The sequence below is a fragment of the Mugil cephalus genome, chromosome 11 (assembly GCF_022458985.1).
Source record: "Mugil cephalus isolate CIBA_MC_2020 chromosome 11, CIBA_Mcephalus_1.1, whole genome shotgun sequence".
In the NCBI taxonomy this organism is placed as follows: domain Eukaryota; kingdom Metazoa; phylum Chordata; class Actinopteri; order Mugiliformes; family Mugilidae; genus Mugil; species Mugil cephalus.
The window spans coordinates 2,856,912-2,874,982 of NC_061780.1; the positions used below are offsets into that span (position 1 = coordinate 2,856,912).

An 18,071-nucleotide genomic window follows, 5' to 3' on the forward strand; every position below is an offset into this window, starting at 1 on the left:
CAATGCCACCGTGACGTCACCCATTGGATTCTGAATCTCGAAAATGAAGCCAGGCGGCAACTTCCGGGCTGAGCAATGAAGCCCATGCGGAAGTGCAAAAAACTGCAGTTCATCGAGTGGCCGCCTGAGGCTGGTTGCAAAAGGGAGCAAATCCCCATAGACCTCCATGTTAAAAAGCCCAACTTTACAGCATTGTTAACAATGTTTACAGCGGGTGAATTTTTTTCTTACTCATTCGTTTATTTATTATTAAGGTTTAAAATTCTGCATAATTAAGGGCGTTCTCGCTTTGAGTGACAGGCGCTGCCAGAGGCCGCTAGCTGCTTTGGTCTCTGCTAGTCCTCACCTGAGCCATGACAAACTTTAGGTTGAGTTTAAGATTTCGGTCTATTTGGATCGTTTTAAATAATAATAAAAAAAAAAAAGTTGTCTTTTTTGCTGCACCCACAAGACCATCCGGTAAGTGAATTTGGAGAACTATTCGTATGGTCGGTGTCAGTGCCAAATATAGCCAATCCGGTAGCTGAAGTTAACTATCTAACGAATTAGCCTTAGGCTAGCCTACCAGCTAGGCTCCGGTTCGCTGGCCAGGCTAACGGGAGGCTATCTATCAAACCGCCACCGAAGTCAGAACGTAAATAATAATCATTCTTTTAAGTGAAGTGTGTCATTTGGGAAATATTAATCCACCACGTAAAATACGAATCATTAATGTCTCATTCACGTTAATTTTTCCATGCGAACAATTTTACGGTAAAATACGGAAAAAAAATATTAATGTTATATGACAGTACGGGTTCATACATAACGTAATAATACATAACGTATTGAAATGAGGTTATAAGCCTGAGCCTCCGCGTCGTCCATTAATTTCTGATAATGGACACCCCGTCGGGCATTATCCCTTACGTAGTTTAAATTGGACAGTAATATAAATTAAGATCGAGGAAACATAATGTGAAACAAAATATTGTTTAATTAAAGACATTCATTTCTAAATCATTAACTGTATTCAATGTATTATATTTTAGTCGGGACAAATGGCATCAAACCGGGAGTGAGGCCACCGTGTTAGCCGGCTACTAGCACCTCGGTTAGCGATTAGCCTAGCTCGGTAGCCTGAGCTAAGCCGGTAGCGCCGAGTTGGGTAGGTGGGTTTCAACGTTCAGGCCGCCCCCGTACAGTTGTCATGAATAGCGAAATAAACCATTGAGATCAAAACCGTTTTTGAACCATGCTGTAAACATGTTTAATAATGCTGTAAAGTTGGGCTTTTTAACATGGGTGTCTATGGGGATTTGCTCCCTTTTGCAACCAGCCTTAAGCGGCCACTCGATGAACTGCAGAGCTGCCCAGAGCTACAGAGTAAAACTCTAGTAAATCTCTCTGTAGCTCTGGACGACCCTATGTGTGCGTTTGAGTACGAATGGATAGCACCGTCATCTTGGTGCAGTATCAACAGGCAACGGTGCATGTTTGTAAACCAACAAAGGCAAGGGGTATTTCGCAAACTTAAAGTAAAATCAATCACTGAATTTTGCACCGATTTCGAAACGATTAGATTTGAGAAAAACGTCACACATGTGGCTACAATACGGGGTGCTTGGATTTTCTTAAATCTTGGTTTTGCTACCGAAATACAAATCTCTGCCTTCCTTAAAATGGTTATAAAATACAACAGAACAAAAAATTGTCCAAAAATTAAGATAAAACTACAAAAAAAGAACCTTTTTAACTTCTCACTTTAACTTCTCACGTTAACAGCCATGTTGGCTGGTACAAGGCACAGAAAAACAAGAACAAGTCAGACAACCAACTACCAATAACAAGATAAGAATAACCCAAAAAATGTTTATATCAGGAGCTACTGGCAACATGCAACCACTCTTTCAGGCATGTTTGTTTTCCTGTGCCTTGAACAGTCAAAATGTCTTTTGGTCATCTTTGTCTTTTTGTGCTATTTTTATATTGTTTTTTCTGGACTTTCTGTTTTTTGGCTGTATCATTGGTTGTTGGCTGTGGAGTTTGGCCGAGCGGGCGTTGTGTGCTGGTGTGTTGGTGTGTTCCGGAGATCAGCTGCCAGTGCTGTCCATGTCCCCAGAGCTGCCTGGAGTGAGGCCAGAGATTCCTGTGAACTTCAGAAGTGCTGGGAATGCCAGGCAGGTGTTGGAGATGGTGGAGAAGGAGGTTTGGGTCGGCGGTACCGTATGTCCTCATGGGGAACGTGAGGTCTTTGGCAGCGGGATGGATGGACTGTGTGTTATGAGAAGTGCTTTGGAGATATGGTTCATAGGACCACAGTACATCTGTGCCCAGCTTCAGGCTCTACGGGCGGACACACTCTGTTGGCGTTTACATCCCTCCCTCAGCGACAAGGACAAGGAAACACCATGCGACACAATCATGCCCCTGTTGCTATGCAACTGGCTAAACAACCACATCACCTTGGACACTGTTTTGCCAACTGCTTTTGTATATTTGTTGATAATGCTAATTCTGTACATTTTTTCATTACACTGTTTATTTTATTTTGCTAGATAATACTTATTTTATTTTACTTTTATTTAATCTCATTTTATTTTATCTTTCTTGTGGTTTTTATGATTGTTTACTGTTATGTACAATGAAGCTAAGGTGACAAAGTAATTTCCCTCATGGATCATTAAAGTCTGTCTAAGTCTAAATGTTCCAGCAGAAAGTCAGTGTTAAGAACATGGAAATTAGTCTTGGTCTCATGCTGTACTTGAACTGTTTCTACTTAAATGAATTCAATTCTTGATTTCACCTTAAATATGACGTGAGTTAGCTACGGTAGATAATCATGTGTGATATGATTAAATGTTTCCCCTTAAACCTGCTAATATGCTCAAACTGTCACATCAGATTCACTCCAGCACAAATCATTCTTCGAAAATGATTAGACTTACAGTAAATTAAGACATTTCAGCTGTGCTGACTGTCTCAGAGTTAAATACCATCCAAATCGGTGTTGTTTAAAAATTATATATATATATGCTGTGTTAATATACCAGCTAAATGTCTATTAATATACTGTACATATATTTACGAACAATGTTCATAGTTGGAGCTATTGTATTTTATATATTGTTCATAGTTTGCAAGTGTTAGATTGATTCCTGAAAACGAGGAGTAAAGTTACAAAACAAAATACAAAGTAAAAAACAAAACATCAGTGCACATTGGTTCCGTTTTTAATGCGACATTCTCTTATACTTGGTGGGCATTTATTACAGTGTATGATTATCGAGGAATACTGGCTGGGGCGCCGAATTCCGACATTTATTTTGAAATCGTGTTTGCTTCGCTTCCGCTCACCTCCATAGTTACTTAGCAACGGCGAACGCTCTGAGTTGCATGAGTAGCTGCCTAGCTGCCTAGCTACCTTGTGCTAGTTAGCCCCTAGTTAGCCCCACTCGTAGGGGGCGGACAAGGGGCAGTTAAAATCATGGCTGACGATGACCTGGACCAGCTACTGGATGAAGTTGAAAAGAAGTTTTGTTACAACGTTTCAGTGGCGTCTTCAGCTGGCGCGAACTCGAGCGAGGCTGGAAAATGTGGCAAAGAGAAAGATGGACCGAGAAAACACAGGTAAACAAAGCTAGGGTAGCTAGCCAATGTCAGCTGCAAGCGAACATTAGACGTTTCAAGGTTCCAACCAAGTGCTGGGACCGTCTGATTCTGGCCCATAAATGGCTTAAACCTTAGCCTTATGCTACAAGCTAAGTCAAGATTCAGAAGATAAGTAGGCTACATTTCGCAGAAGCTTGCCTGGACGAGTTTGTTTTGTGTTTTATTTGTTGGCTATCGACCTTTATTCAGTACTTGTTTGTCATTTTATAGTTGTAATTCTATGTTTATCAATTCATTCACCTGTGTCGATCTGGCCAGTTCATGTATATCATATACACTACACGGAAAAATATAATTTAAAAAAAGTATGCAACTCATTGCATCAAAACAACAAAGAAAGGAAGAAAAAAAATCAAGTAATTAAACTTAACTTGGTGAAACAAAGCAAGTTGTTCAGTTTAAATGCTACTTAATTACTACTACTTGAATACATAGTACCACCAGCATTCGTTTTTTTTAGTTTGTTTATTTTATTTTGCATCTACTACTTGACACAAATGTCACCCCTCTTAATCAAACTAATAATTTCATATTTAATAATACTGACTCAATGTCTCAGATTCATTTGGTCATATCAAATAAAAGTTTTACTCTACACAGTTCCTCTAAATAATGCAATGCAATGCAAATGACATCATTTCTATTCCAACATTTATTTTCCCTAAATATTTAACCTCACTTAAAACACAACATATCAGGAGTGAAAAATAAGCTGCTGGAATATTGTCATTAAATATATAGAAGTCAATGGAGTGGAGATAAACTAGAGATACAACCACCCTGTAGCGTGACAAGTATCATCTTCAGTAAGAACACAGCAAGTGGAGTTGTACATCTCTTGCCTCTTAAACCATATAACCCAGAGAGAGTAGTGATGGGAGGTCCGATTCTTTTGGCTCAGCTCCCTTAGAGCTCTTATGGTGTATATTATTATTTTGGAGAAGCCCTAAAGAAACCCTTTCCTGCAGTACTGTAGCACTCTAGACTCTCTAAAGTTCTGCATTTGTGGAAGAACACTTCAAACAGCCCGACTAAATGCCCAACTAAAGTACTGCTTAAAACTAATAGATATTTTTCCATGTCAATTAGGGCTACAGAACCTGAAAAGCCGAGGAGCAGTGTTGCTGCAGATATTGATGCTCTTCTGGAAGAATTACTGGAGGAAGATGGCAGCAGTTCTCCTCATTCAAAGGTTATCTTACATCTGTGGCATTCCTTTGTGTCTCCTTATTTGCTCTCTGAAGTGTCACATGACATCTATTAATTAAATGTATTGTGCCAAAAGTTGTGTAAGGACCGAGGTGTTTTGCTTAATCTCTGTAAAACAAACTGCAGACAAAGAAACCTGTGTACATATTACTATTATTACCAGTATATACAGACATTTCATTTTGTATTTGACATTAATCCTCTGAATGACAATGCAACATCCTTCCATTAGCTTCCTCTGCATGTAGAATGTAAAACCACCGTGATTATTACAATGTACACCCATCAGGCATAGCATTATGACCACTGACAGGTAAAGTGAATAACACTGATTGTATTTATCACAGAAACTATAAGTGGGTGGGTTATAATAGGTAATGGACATTTTAAGCTCGAAGTTGTTTAAGCTGGAAATGGGCAAGCACCAGCACAATATTAGGTCATAATGTTATGCCAGATCAGTATAGTTCTCTCAGCTATACAGAGAGTTTTAGAATTGTTCATTTTATTTAGTTTTTCTCCTTTTTTGTAGAAAGTAATGTTTTGGTTGACAATCACTGCTCTGTGTTGTTTGCAACTGTGTTGAGAGAATAGGTAAGATTCACTTACAAAGACTGAGAAGCTTGTACAAGTTTTAGAGGTAGACAAATCCTTCCTTTAGCAACTGGCTCCGGGTGGACAAAAGGTCAGTTTTTGCAGGTATCTAACAAATTCATTTTCAGCATTCTCTTCCCATAACTTTAAAATAACACACCAGACAGCTACGCAAGTGGAATAGGGGAACACTAAATTAAATCCAGCTTGTATTGGATAGAACAGAAGTATGAACATCAGGTGGCTGCAGTGGATGATAAAAAGATGATTTCAGCCACTGTCTCAAAACCTAAAGACATAGATTTTGAAATACTCAATCTGAGGTGCCAATCCCATTGGCAATGAATCCAGGTTCTAATAAGTTACATTTTGATGTTATGTATTTGTTGGAACTTATTTTTATCTTTCATTTTAGACTGAACCATTTCCAAGAGAAGCACAAGTGGAGAAGAGGCTCTCATCTCACTCTGGAGGCAGAAAGTAAGTCAATGAGTTCAGACGTGAAATAATTACAGGCTGTGTAGGGTGTGTGTGCAGGGCACATGGAGAAAAGCCACAGCAAATTCAAGGACTTACATATCTTTCCGTTGACTTAGTTCATCTTGCTATGTCTGGTGAACGTTGGGGATCTAATCAGTGCTTAAAGGACATTTAACATTTAATTAACTACCAGAATGAAAGTAACTTGTTTTATAATGCTATTATTAGTGTTCACACTGTCTGACTTTATGAAGCACAGAAAAAAAGTTTAGTGTCTCATTAAATATATAAAAGTAGCAAGCAGAAGTACTGTAATGTATATCTCTAATACATTTCTCAGGTTCTGAATGTGCTGAATGGGCTCAACTGTTTGTGAGACAATCTGCATGTTCTCCTCTGTGTCGTCTGTTCTGCATGCAGGTGCTGTCCAGTTTTCATTGGCGGCAGTTCTGTCACAAATGGTGTTGGAACAGCCACATCCAAGAGGTGTGAAAAAATAATTTGATACCAACTGCTTCTGTCATGCCTGGTCTGTTGTCATTTCCAAAGACAGCGAACTCCAGTATCCATACTTTTCTTTTTGTTCAAATTTAATATACAGAGGTTTGCAACTTCAGTGTCGTAATGTGTATCAATAGGTCGTGCGACCAGCTGAGGTGTATATCCTGTGACTTTCGGGTGCTGATGTTCGATGACTGTGAGTGGGACTCATCCTGTGATTACCTGTTCCTAAGGTAAGTTGCCGCAGTGTTACACAAAAAAAACATTAATTTACTGGAAAAATGGCAAAATAAAAGATAAGTTTAAGATTGACTTTTTTTTCTGTTCGTCTTGCCACCCCTTAAATTGACTTAGTGGCTCCTTTTGGAGTCCCGACCCTCAGGATGTAAACTGCTGCCTTAAAAGTGCCACAGGAGATCTTATTGGCCACTATAAGCGGCTGACACCATAATGCTGTTTTGATCTCATTTAACACTATACTGATGATGGAAGGATTGCAGTAAGAGCTTCAGTTCCACAATGCTACAATTTTATCCACTTTAATATCGACACCACTTCCAAACTAAAGCCAGAGAGGAGAAATAGAAAAACCCAATCAATATCTGTGCAGTGCAATTGTTGTGGATGTCAGTTTTTTGCTGGATGGTGCATTGTGTTCTGAAATGTAACAACTCTGTATGAACTGGATAGATAGAGATAGACAGACAGATATAGACTGACAGACAGACAGGTGTCTGTCTCTAGTGCACATAATGAACTGACAAATAATAGTATAATTCAAACAACTCAAACTGGTTTGAGTTTCACTGGTTTCCATAGGTTCCAGTAAACTCACCTAGTGGAGTTATCATATTAATATGATTTTCAGATTAACCAGGAGGAGGCAGTATTGAGCTGTGGGGCAGTAACTCTCTCCCTCGACACCCATTCCACCACAACATGCAAAACAAATGAAAAAGTGAGGAAACATATTTTTAGAGGAGGTCTTCTACTTAATGTCTTGTCAAGCATTAAGACTCCCACATTCCTGAAAGAACAGTCTTAACTTTTCTCCCCAGCAGGAACAGATTTGCATCTGTAACTCAGTGTAACAAGAATAAAAACAAGCAGTAGAATAATTATTTTACACCATCTCAATTTAATACCTTCGCTTAACCATTATGTAAGAGTAAACTGAGTATAAGTAGACACTTCCCTAGTGAGTATTATTATTTTATAATTACAGATGTGACCTATTTCTTTATACTTTCTCTACACTGCTCGTATTAATAGCCCAGTTTATCCTTTTCTTTCTGGTCTTCAGTGGAATAACTTGTGAAAGCTCCTGTGCAGCATAGATGAGCTGCCAGAAAAACAAGGATCCAGCTCGATCATTTGTGAATAGTCAGTAGAAGACACAAACAAAAATGGATAAAAGTTTCTCTTTAACGAGGTTTTAAAACAAATTGAATCCATCAAATTTTAGTTCTTTTTTATTTTAATTACAATTTGAAAACTTGTGATTGTTTTTGACTTTTCATCCTCTGAGCACTGTTTTTACAGACTAAACTGACAGCCTCACATTGTCATCCACTTAAAATAAAGTGAGAAATTATTGCATATAATTTCACGTCTGCTTCAGTATAAAATCCTCCAGGAACCACGTGGAAACACCACTCAGGTGACACAATGACTCCCATTTCGTATTTAAATGACTCTGATAATGGTCTCATTTAGTCTCCATGTGCAGCAGCGAGAGGGACAAAGACTAATTCCCGGTGACATGGTGTCTTTTGTTACAGTAACAGCGACTGACAGGATGGAGGTGGTCTGAGAGTGAGACTGCTGATCAAATACCATGTGACAATCACAGAGAGTCAGCAGAGTTTCATTTAATTCTATATACTGTAAAGATATATATATATATATGTTCAGCCACAATGAGTCTATCTGAGTTTAAACATGCCAACTTGCCCCTGAACACCCTTGCAGTGGCATTGCAGAGGTCTTTGATTCAAAGTGTAAGTCTTGAAGAGTTTCATTGGAATGTAAATATAAATGAAAATCACTATCTATCACTAAATTATATAAGATAAGATTCCTTTATTGATGCCCCAGTGAGAGAGCTCATGGCACTACAGCAGCAGAGCGGATCTAACAGTCTCACACAAGACTCAACATTAAGCCTGCTTTTTTTGCACATTGAATTGCTTATTAATATTTTTTTAAACTGATGTTGTTCCACTATGCTATTAAACAATATTATACCTCAGTAAAGGTGTTGCACATGAGTGGTTCCAGTTGTGTATGTGGTCTACTGGGAAAAGGCTTGGAGGAAGGAATGATCTGTCCATAAAGCACCACAGTTGAGGCACTGAAGAGGCTAACCAGAGCTGTCACAGTCCCATGCATGGGATGAGGCATGTTCCCGATTAGGAAAGATAGCTGTGGTTCTCCACTGAACACCTCCACTGAATCAAATGAGCATCCCAGGAAAGCATGCCACTAAAGGGCTGCTGAGAGTGGTCCCTCTACTCCAGAGAACCTGAGTATCCTTGGCAGACAGGGTCTGCTCAGCTCTTTTGTTGTATGAGTGTTCTACACCCAGCCCAGGTTATTGTTCAACTAAACACCATGGTGCATGTATTGGCCATTCCCTGGATGGTCCAGCAATGGACCAGCATGCTGGATGTGAGTGTTTGGGCCTGCAGAGGTCCATCTCCAGCTCATTGATCTGGAGGGCATTCAGCTGACTCCACACTACCATGGTTCTCTGTATGTTCTGTCATTGTCATTAATGCAGAATGCTAAGGCATCAACAGATGGAAGCCAGGTAGTTGTAAAACTGATACTAAACCATGTCATCAGGAATTCTATGAGTTGACATTTTCAAAAGACATTTGCAGTTACCTCCACAAACTATAGATTTTATTATAGCCACGATTGAAACATTTTAACATTGTGAACTGGAAAATGTTTCCTATGCAGAGCCCAAATGAGGTCATGTTCTCCTATCTGACGGTAGATAAGTCATCCTCATTTAATTTTAAGTGTGTCTTCATTTACTCAACTCAACCTCAGCCAGTTTAATGAGCAGATAAAGGAATCAGCTCAGTTGATGCCCTATTCTCCAGGAACTGAAACAATAAGTCTATATAATGGCCATTGTCCAGCAGCTCAAGATCAGATCGAATCTGAAGATGGACAGACACTGCATGTGTCCACCCAGACACTTTAAATTAAGCCAGATTGGTTGTCTTATGAGGTAAAGTTCGACATCATTATGTCTGACTGACTAACTATCTGAGTAATCTACACTCTGGCTGCTGTGCAACAAATTGAAGGCTGAGATTAATATAAATCAAATAATTTAAATACAGCAAAAATGCAAAATAATGTGCTGAGTCTTGTTAAACCTTTGTTCTGTCCTCAGAATAAGGAGTTTGATTCTGACCATTGGTGATCTCCAGCAGATAATGCTCATAACTTATGCACAATAGAAGTAAAACAGATTATGTAATACAACCCATTTAACTGTACATATACAATACAAGTAAGTGCAGTACAAACTGCAACAAGTGAGACTGAGATAACGTGGACACTTGCTACATAATAATCATAATAACAATACTTTATGTAACCACCTCACTGGGAGCAGACTGACCTGATCCGACCCCATCAGGAGCACTTTTGAATCAGATTAACTATGAAAACAGTTGAAATGATCATCTCTCTTTCGAAATACATTTAAAATACATTTTGTGTGCATGTTTACTCGACATGGAGTAAACAACAGGTGATGTTACACGTTTCCAGCAGGGGAATGCCTGGTAAACACACCAGTGCAGGAAGATTTTGCATGTGTCAAAGAAGTTATGTTCTTATTGATGTTTTGGGGCATGTCAACACTTTCAAATTGAAGTTGGAATCTCTAACCAAAATTTTTGTGTGTTTTCCGTGTAAACATTGCTCCAGGGAATGTTGCCATCACAGTGACGATGGTGCTGGAGAGAAGAAGTTCAAAAAGGTTGTGTCCAGGGTGTGAGGGATACATATGAGGGATTTCTTTTCCACTTGTTTCCTAGTTTATTTGGTGTTTGGAGAGACATTTTCTCCTCAAGTGTGCAATTTATTTCTAGTGTTTGTTAAGTTCAAAGCTTTTTGAGACATTCGGGGGCACTCAGGATGATGACCTTGCCCTTGGTGTCCTTGTGGCGATGGATGGGTGGATGGATGGATGGATGGATGGATGGATGGATGGATGGATGGATGGATAATGTGTTCCTATGACTGCACTCTTCTGGACTGAGGCTTCAGGTGTTGTTCCTGGAATCTGTTGGAGCCCTGGGGGTCACTGCCCTGAGTGCTTCTACTACCATGGGGACCACACTCGCTTTAACCTTCCACATCCGTTCCAACTGCTCTTTCAACCCTTGGTACTTCTCAAACTTTTAGGCATTCCTTCTTTCTGATGTTGGCATCAGCTGGTAGCACCACATCTATCACCACCACCTTTGTCTGGTGGGTTAGCCAGGAACTGTTAGTCAGTCTGGAAACTTGGCCCTGTTGTTCTCAAACACCTTTGTGATGTGGCCCATTGGGAATTGGGTACTTCTATTCCATACCGGGTACAGATGTTCCTGTACGCTATCCCAGCTGCTTGGTTGTGCCTCTCCATGTACACTGAATCGGCTGGCATCTTACACACTAATATGTACTGGGCTTTCTCAGGGGCGTCTTTGAAAAATATCTTGAGTCTGATCTACTCTGGTAGATCTTTGCCTCTATGCCTCTTGTGCTTAGGGTCTGCTGTTGCCATGATTAGCACCTCTGTGCTGTCTTTCATTCCAGGGTTTTCAAGCCATTGTTAGTTTTTTTTTCTTTTTCTTTTTTTTTCCAATATCAGCCACTTCTTCAATTTGACAGTGGTACATGCTGTGTAGGGGCTTGTCCCTCCAGGTTGTCTGTTCCTCTTCCTCTGCACTCTCTAATCCGGTTTCTCTTGTCTTTCAGTGCGTTTACATGCATATGAAAAGCCTGAATCATTGCCTTAATCGGACCATAACAGGAGAATTTAAGTGCATGTAAACATGTTACTCCGATTAAAATCAGAGTTCTCATTATCCGATTGAGACACCCAGATAATGCGATTGAATCGGAGTTTTCAATCGGATAATGTGTGTGGGCATGCTCCACAACCCCTGTGCTGGCATGTGACCCCAGAACAAAAACATCCAAGAAAGCCGATTGCAGAAGAAGAAGAAGAGAAACGGAGCCGTCTGAGGAATAGCGCGGATCGTACCTGCACCAGAAGTAGCGCGAACATTATGTACAAGATTAAAAAATGTACTATTATCCGTCTGGTGGTTGTTTGAAATGCCGATCTGCCGCATGAGCGACTCTTGTTTATTATATCACGTAATAGGTCAACCCGGAAATCGGCTATATTAACGTGGTATTAACCTGCTGAAAAGACACATATCGCCACCTAGTGTGGAAGAGGAGAACAGTTATTCGATTTTATTCGAAACGTCAGAAAGTCGAATTTTGAGCATAGCTTGATTAAGCTCTGCATGTAAACGCACCGAGTGTCTTAGCAGTTCATCATTTGGGGCCATTTTCTTGATGTACTCTTGGATTTTCGATGTTTCATCCTGGGCTGTGGCCTTAATGCTCACTAGTCCTCAGCCTCTTTATGTCCATTTAGTGTACATTCTCAGGGTGTTGGACTTGGGATGAAACACTCCATGCACGGTGAGGAGCTTTCTTGTCTTGATATCTTTCGCTTCTACCTCCTAAATAAATAACATTGACAATGTTCTGCTTGTAAACATTTGGACCTGACATTAATTCCTGTGGATGTTACTTAGACATGCACCGTCTACTTAGACCAGATCTTCACCCCATAGCAATGACACTCCTTGATGGCAGCAGCCATCCCCAGCAGGATACAGCCTGACACAGACACACACACACACACACAAAAACACTTGAGGAACAACTCCATTTCAAAGCACATAAAGGAACAGCGCAAGGTGTTGACCTGGCCTGATGAGGTGTGCTTTTATTTCAAGCAGAGAACAGCAAAGAAACCCACATAAACTGTACAAAGCCAGGACAAAAGCACTAAATGTGTGTTAAGTGCACTCAAGCAAAACGTCTGACTATGTCTGAATGCTCATTTGCCTCGTACCAGCAGGCATGTAATTACTTAAGATAAAGGGATTTCTATTTGGGAGAATATAGGACAGTAAATCATGTTTATTAATTAGTCATGTGTTAAAGGCCATTAAAGAAATGCAACACAAAACCTTTTAATTTGAATTTAATCTCAGGACACTTTAAATATTAATACTGTACAGTATTATAGAGAGGAGTCCACTCTCAAGCTTGGCAAATATCGTGCAGCAACTATACATGCATGTATCATGTAATCGTTTTTGTATCATGTATATGTGCTGCATTTGCCTTGTCCAGGTGCATGGATGAATTTATCTGCTTGCTGCTCTCCTGCCTTCTTTCCGGTCCCACCTTTGTGGTTTTTTCTATCTCCACCCAGCCAGCCTCAAGCAGATGGGTCCTCCACTAAAGCTGGTTTCTGCTCAAGGTTTCTGCTCAAGGTTTCTTACGATTAAAGGACTGAATCTTGATTGTTAATGAGCTGAACTGGAGAACGGCAGCAGAAGGGAGAGAAAATTACTTTTAAAGAAGGCTGAACCAGACTCAAGATGGGCAGCCATCTTCCTTGACTTGTTTAGGCCCAATGAGAGTGAAGAGAGAAAACAGTAAAGTGGTACAGACTTTTTCAACACATAAACAATCAGTGATTAGAGCTAAGGATGAAAACGACAGCAGGGTTCGAGTTTACATTAGTATTTCAATAATCAGAACTAAATGGCTCGAGCGATCTCATTTTTGTTTGCTGATCAGTATTTTTTTCAATAGCAGAATATTACATCACAATGTTTCTCTCTATTTGAAAATACATTCTTTCTGTGCATGTTTGACTGAAGCAAACATCAGGCGTTGTGGCAACTTTTCAACTTTTCAAGGAACAGAAACATAGTGAAACAAGCAGAAATTCACTGAATTCACAGTTCTCTATAAAGCACTTAGTGGGTCAACAACATTTTAATGTCTAGTGGCATGAAAACGCATAAAACCTAGATCATTTAATTTAGTTTCCATATAAGCGGTTATGTTGTAACCACAGACCAGAAGTCATCGTGTACTAGTTCAATAAGCAGGATGAAGAGTTGAATCCAGTAGAACATGTTTCCCGATAAAGTGCTCAGTGAGAGTCAACATGCAGCAGTTACAGTCACATCATCATTCACTTTTGTTGAGATGTCCGTGTCCAGTATTATCATAGCTAGTTTTTCTGGGTCTGCATTTTACACTTTCTTCTATAGACAGATGCTCCTTGAAACACTGAGGCTGAACTTGACAGTGAATGTGTTGCAGATCATCTACTCAACTGATCGTGTGTTCAGTCCTCATTCAGAAGAAACAAAACCACAGCTGCTATTTTGATTGAGAGGAGAGGTTCAATTAGCGGCAGAAAACACCATTAGCGTTGTCGTTCATTACCTGGCAGAGCCTTTTAAACTGTTTTGTCCTTGTGGCTGTGAAGTAACTTAATTAATAGATAAGTGTAAACAACAATTAACCAGTAAAAAAGGTTTGAGGCCACAGAGATATTAGGCGTTCACTTTAATAGGCAGAAAAACACTCAAACAAGTGTCCTGATGTCCAGCAAGACTAATGTATTTATCTCTAATGACTCTTGAAACATTAAGAAATGAGCTTAACCTCTACACATGTAGGAGTGAATATATTTGTTTCTGAATAAGACAGAAGATGGATACGATAGGATTTCCTTTCCAGTGGGATGGAAAGGATACATTTGTTGATTGACAATTGATCCAGAAAGATTGGGTGCAGAGTGCTGGCTCACATTTAAAGCTCATCCATTCAGCTCCCTGTAAAGAACAGTTTAGAATCACACCTGAGAGAATTCTCTCAAGCTATGAAGGGGTCTGTGGAGGCTGTGAACTGATGCTTGAATTTGTTATCACTTCTCCTGCTTCCCTCTGGAAAAAAGGAAGAGATTAAATTTTTCTTTTAGAGTGTATATATTGGTCTTGCCTGACATCTGCTCAGGCAGTTGACAGAGATGGAGGAGTTGTTAGTTCTTGGTTTTGACCGATTCTTCAGGGTACCTGGATTGTCTCAAACATAAAGTTGTTCACTCCTCTGTGTGGAACCTTCGCATTCATGCTTTTACTGTTCTGGGCGGTGGCATCTTCTGGTTCTCTTGGATCAGTAAATGCACAATGTTTTGTTTGGTTGTCTCCTTCATAGTATAATTTATAGCAGAAAAGTATGGAGGAAGTGTTGGCTTTTTGAAAGGTATAGAAAACATTATTGATGACTACCTGTGGTTGTCTGTATCTAATAATAATAAATAATAATTTGCTGCAGGCACAGTGGCTCGGTGGTTAGCGCTGATGCTTCCCAGCGAGAAGGTGTTCGAGTCCAGCTCAGGCCTTTCTGGGTGGAGTTTGTATGTTCTCCCTGTGTTCGCGTGGGTTCTCTCCAGGTACTCCGACTTCCTCCCACCTCCAAATACATGCTCGTTAGGCTAATTGGTGACTCTAGGTGTGCGTGTGAGTGTGAATGGTTGTATGTCTCAGTGTTAGCCCTCTGATTGGCTGGCGACTTGTCCAGGGTGTACCCCGCCTCTCGCCTGATGCCTGGGATAGGCTCCAGCAACCCCCGCGACCCTAGTGCAGGATTAAGCGGTACGGAAGATGAGATGAGATGAATTTGCTGCAGCTCACGCTCTTCATATTGTAGCTAAGAGTTTATCCCAGGACAAGAACCCTTTTTAATTTCATCTTGACACCACAGCGGATATTAATTACCACCCGTTACACACTATCAAACTTATCAAACTTATCTCTTATTGAATCTGAAATGGAAAAACAAATACTTTGCGGCTGCTCAGCAGGAGCACTAAGGAACCATAAACACTATTGTCAAATCCTCCGTTATGATTCAACTCTAACTACATTCTGTCTCTGTCTCTACCTGTGGGCAGGAACAACATGCCGGACCGTCAGAAGCTCAGAGCCAGGCTGAAGAAGAGGAGAGGTGTGCGGGCGTACAGCTGCCAGTGCAGCTGGTTCTCCACGTTGGAGCCGACAGACCTCAGGGACCAACCTCAGCTCAGATGGGTGTGTGGAAAACACCAGGACTAATGTGACATGATGAAGACAGAAAGTCTTTGGGTACATCAAGTGTATAGGCTGGGATCCAGGTCCACTCCTCATGATGTTTTTTGCTATGTTTTTTTCACTATTATTTCAGGTTATCCTATACGTTGGGCCATCACAAGCTGACAACCTCCACCCCCAACTCGGGGCCTTTTGGCCTCAGGGGCCTAAAAACACCCTTTTTAGGGAAAACCTTCTGGCAAAACTGCATAAATGGCCAACTAAGTCTGAAATTTTGCACGGTGTATCCTGACACATCGAGGAAACTATCAGAATAATATTCTGGGGCTTACTGTGTCTGCGACTATAAAGGCTTTGAGTACCAATACATAGAAAAGCTCTATATAAAAACAAAACCATTTACCACTACGAATAGACAATAGTCTTTGGCAGATGGGTCCCTCCATATGAGCTGGGTTCTGCTCAAGGTTTCTTCCTGTTAAAAGGGAGTTTTTCCTTGCCACCGTCGCCCTCAGGCTGCTCTGCAGGTTGCAGGCTGGTTTTTGTGAAGCGTCTTGCGACGATTTGTATTGTTATTGGCGCTATATAAATAAAACTGAATTGAATTGAATTGAATTGGATTGAATTAGCGAGCTAACAGACAAATGCTAACATGAGAGAACCTTACTGCAGACATTTCAAAGTTAATGTAATGTAACAGAATAATATCCACTTCCCATAAGTTATATGCCAGCAAATATAATGATGCAGGTAAGTCGTGTTTGGTCCAGTCAGAACCTCCTCTGTTCACTCTGACTTCTGAACGTCATTCAGTCCAGGCAGGTGCACAGATATTCACTGTGGTCACATGAGGATAGGCAGCTTTTTGATAGGATGTTTGTCTTGTTCTCCAATACAAATAATTTGTATGCTTAGCTGCTTAGTGCAGCAGATAAAAAACCCTTTGAAATCTGAAGATGTCCAGCAGTGTCATCAGCTCAGAACAGTCAGAAACCTGTGGGACCCAGGTACACCTACATCTGCTGTCTGGAGAAGTCTGGCCAGAACTGGTCTTCATGGAAGAGTTGTAGACAGAAATCCTCTCAACTCCACTGTAGGACTCAACTATATATCATGTTACGCTCCCAGGGTATCAGGGTGCAACATAAAAGAACAGATTAAACAAAGTAAGTGGGACCAAAATAAGAGGTTTATTGAAGGACCAAGTCCAGGCGAGACAATGAATAACAATGACTCAAGTGTGCAGTCTGTTTTCAAGAAGCCAACCATCAATAGAGACAAAATTACTAATTATAGATACACATCATACAGACAATATATATTTTTGGTGTATATACAATATATACCAATGACTGTGTGCCTGGACTGAACCCTCCTTTTCTTAATCTGTTCTTTTATGTTGCACCTTGATACCCTGGTGACATTATTCACATTTCATGTAATTAATTAGATAGTGTAGTAGTATATAGCAGTATGTCTCAACTCTTCTTTAGGATATTGTTTAGATACTAGAAAACATGCTTAATACCATTTGGAAGGGTAATGCTTTAATGTTCTGTTCTCCAATTTGAGGTACACTGGAGAACTTTGGTCATAGCAGTCGTAATCCTGTAGACAGAAATGTCATGTAAGACTTAAATTGAAGCTCATAAATATGGGAAGTTTTTTTTATATCCATGTAAGGCAGTGATACGTGTAAAAAAAAAAATGCTTGAACGCTTTGATGACATTTAAGTCAGGTCGACAGACATTTTGTTGGTCTTGTGGGGAATACTGAGGGTAGTATTTGAAAACAGAAAAGCAGTAAAGCCCCAGAATATTATTCTGATAGTTTCCCCGATGTGTCAGGAGACACCATGCAAAATTTCAGACTCAGTTGACCATTTATGCAGTTGCAGTACCCTGATATGTGCAATTACATCTTTTTGCCAGAAGCTTTTCCCTAAAAGGGTGTTTTTTTTTTTTTTTTGACTTCTGGACCTGGCTCCCAACCGAGTATATTGTCATGTGCGTCACTGTGAGGTTAATAATGAAACATGAATCCACATCTGTGTGGAAAATGCTCTTATAATTTTACTAAGTAAATAATGTCTTTCACAGTTTCAAACTAAGACCATTCATATTTTCTAGCTGTATTGTTTATTTTTATGTACATGTGCTCTGTCAGTGAATCAGTGACTCAGTAAAAATCCTGTTGATTTGGCAATTCTCCACGTCTCCTTTGTTTTCTTCCTATAAATGTCACATCAGCAGATGTCATCTGTGACATTCATAACTTCTTTTCCTAGGTAGTAGCACATACACTAATGCGTCTGTTAGACATCCCCAGGACTCATCTGGTTGTTGGTGATTAGAGTTTCATGGAAGCTGCAGTTTCTTTCTCAGCCCTGCAGTTTTCTGCCTCGTTGGTCTTTAGTA

At 40.1% G+C, this 18,071-nt stretch overlaps 1 protein-coding gene across 1 annotated transcript; it reads left to right on the plus strand.

Annotated features, from left to right (window-relative positions):
* Positions 1 to 3,309: 3,309 nt before the first annotated feature.
* cfap418 (cilia and flagella associated protein 418) lies at positions 3,310 to 17,862 on the plus strand. The gene is made up of 6 exons (XM_047597784.1): positions 3,310 to 3,609; positions 4,741 to 4,843; positions 5,870 to 5,934; positions 6,355 to 6,420; positions 6,573 to 6,668; positions 15,518 to 17,862. Exons 1-6 carry the CDS (start codon positions 3,467 to 3,469, stop codon positions 15,675 to 15,677), a joined length of 633 nt encoding a protein of 210 aa, XP_047453740.1. The 5' UTR covers positions 3,310 to 3,466; the 3' UTR covers positions 15,678 to 17,862.
* Positions 17,863 to 18,071: the final 209 nt, after the last annotated feature.

Coding starts and splice junctions, on each gene's coding strand:
- cfap418 (XM_047597784.1), top strand. CDS start 3,467: ATGGCTGACGATGACCTGGACCAGCTACTGGATGAAGTTGAAAAGAAG. Junction 5,935..6,354: donor TCTCACTCTGGAGGCAGAAA/GTAAGTCAATGA, acceptor TTCTGCATGCAG/GTGCTGTCCAGTTTTCATTG. Junction 6,669..15,517: donor TGTGATTACCTGTTCCTAAG/GTAAGTTGCCGC, acceptor ACCTGTGGGCAG/GAACAACATGCCGGACCGTC.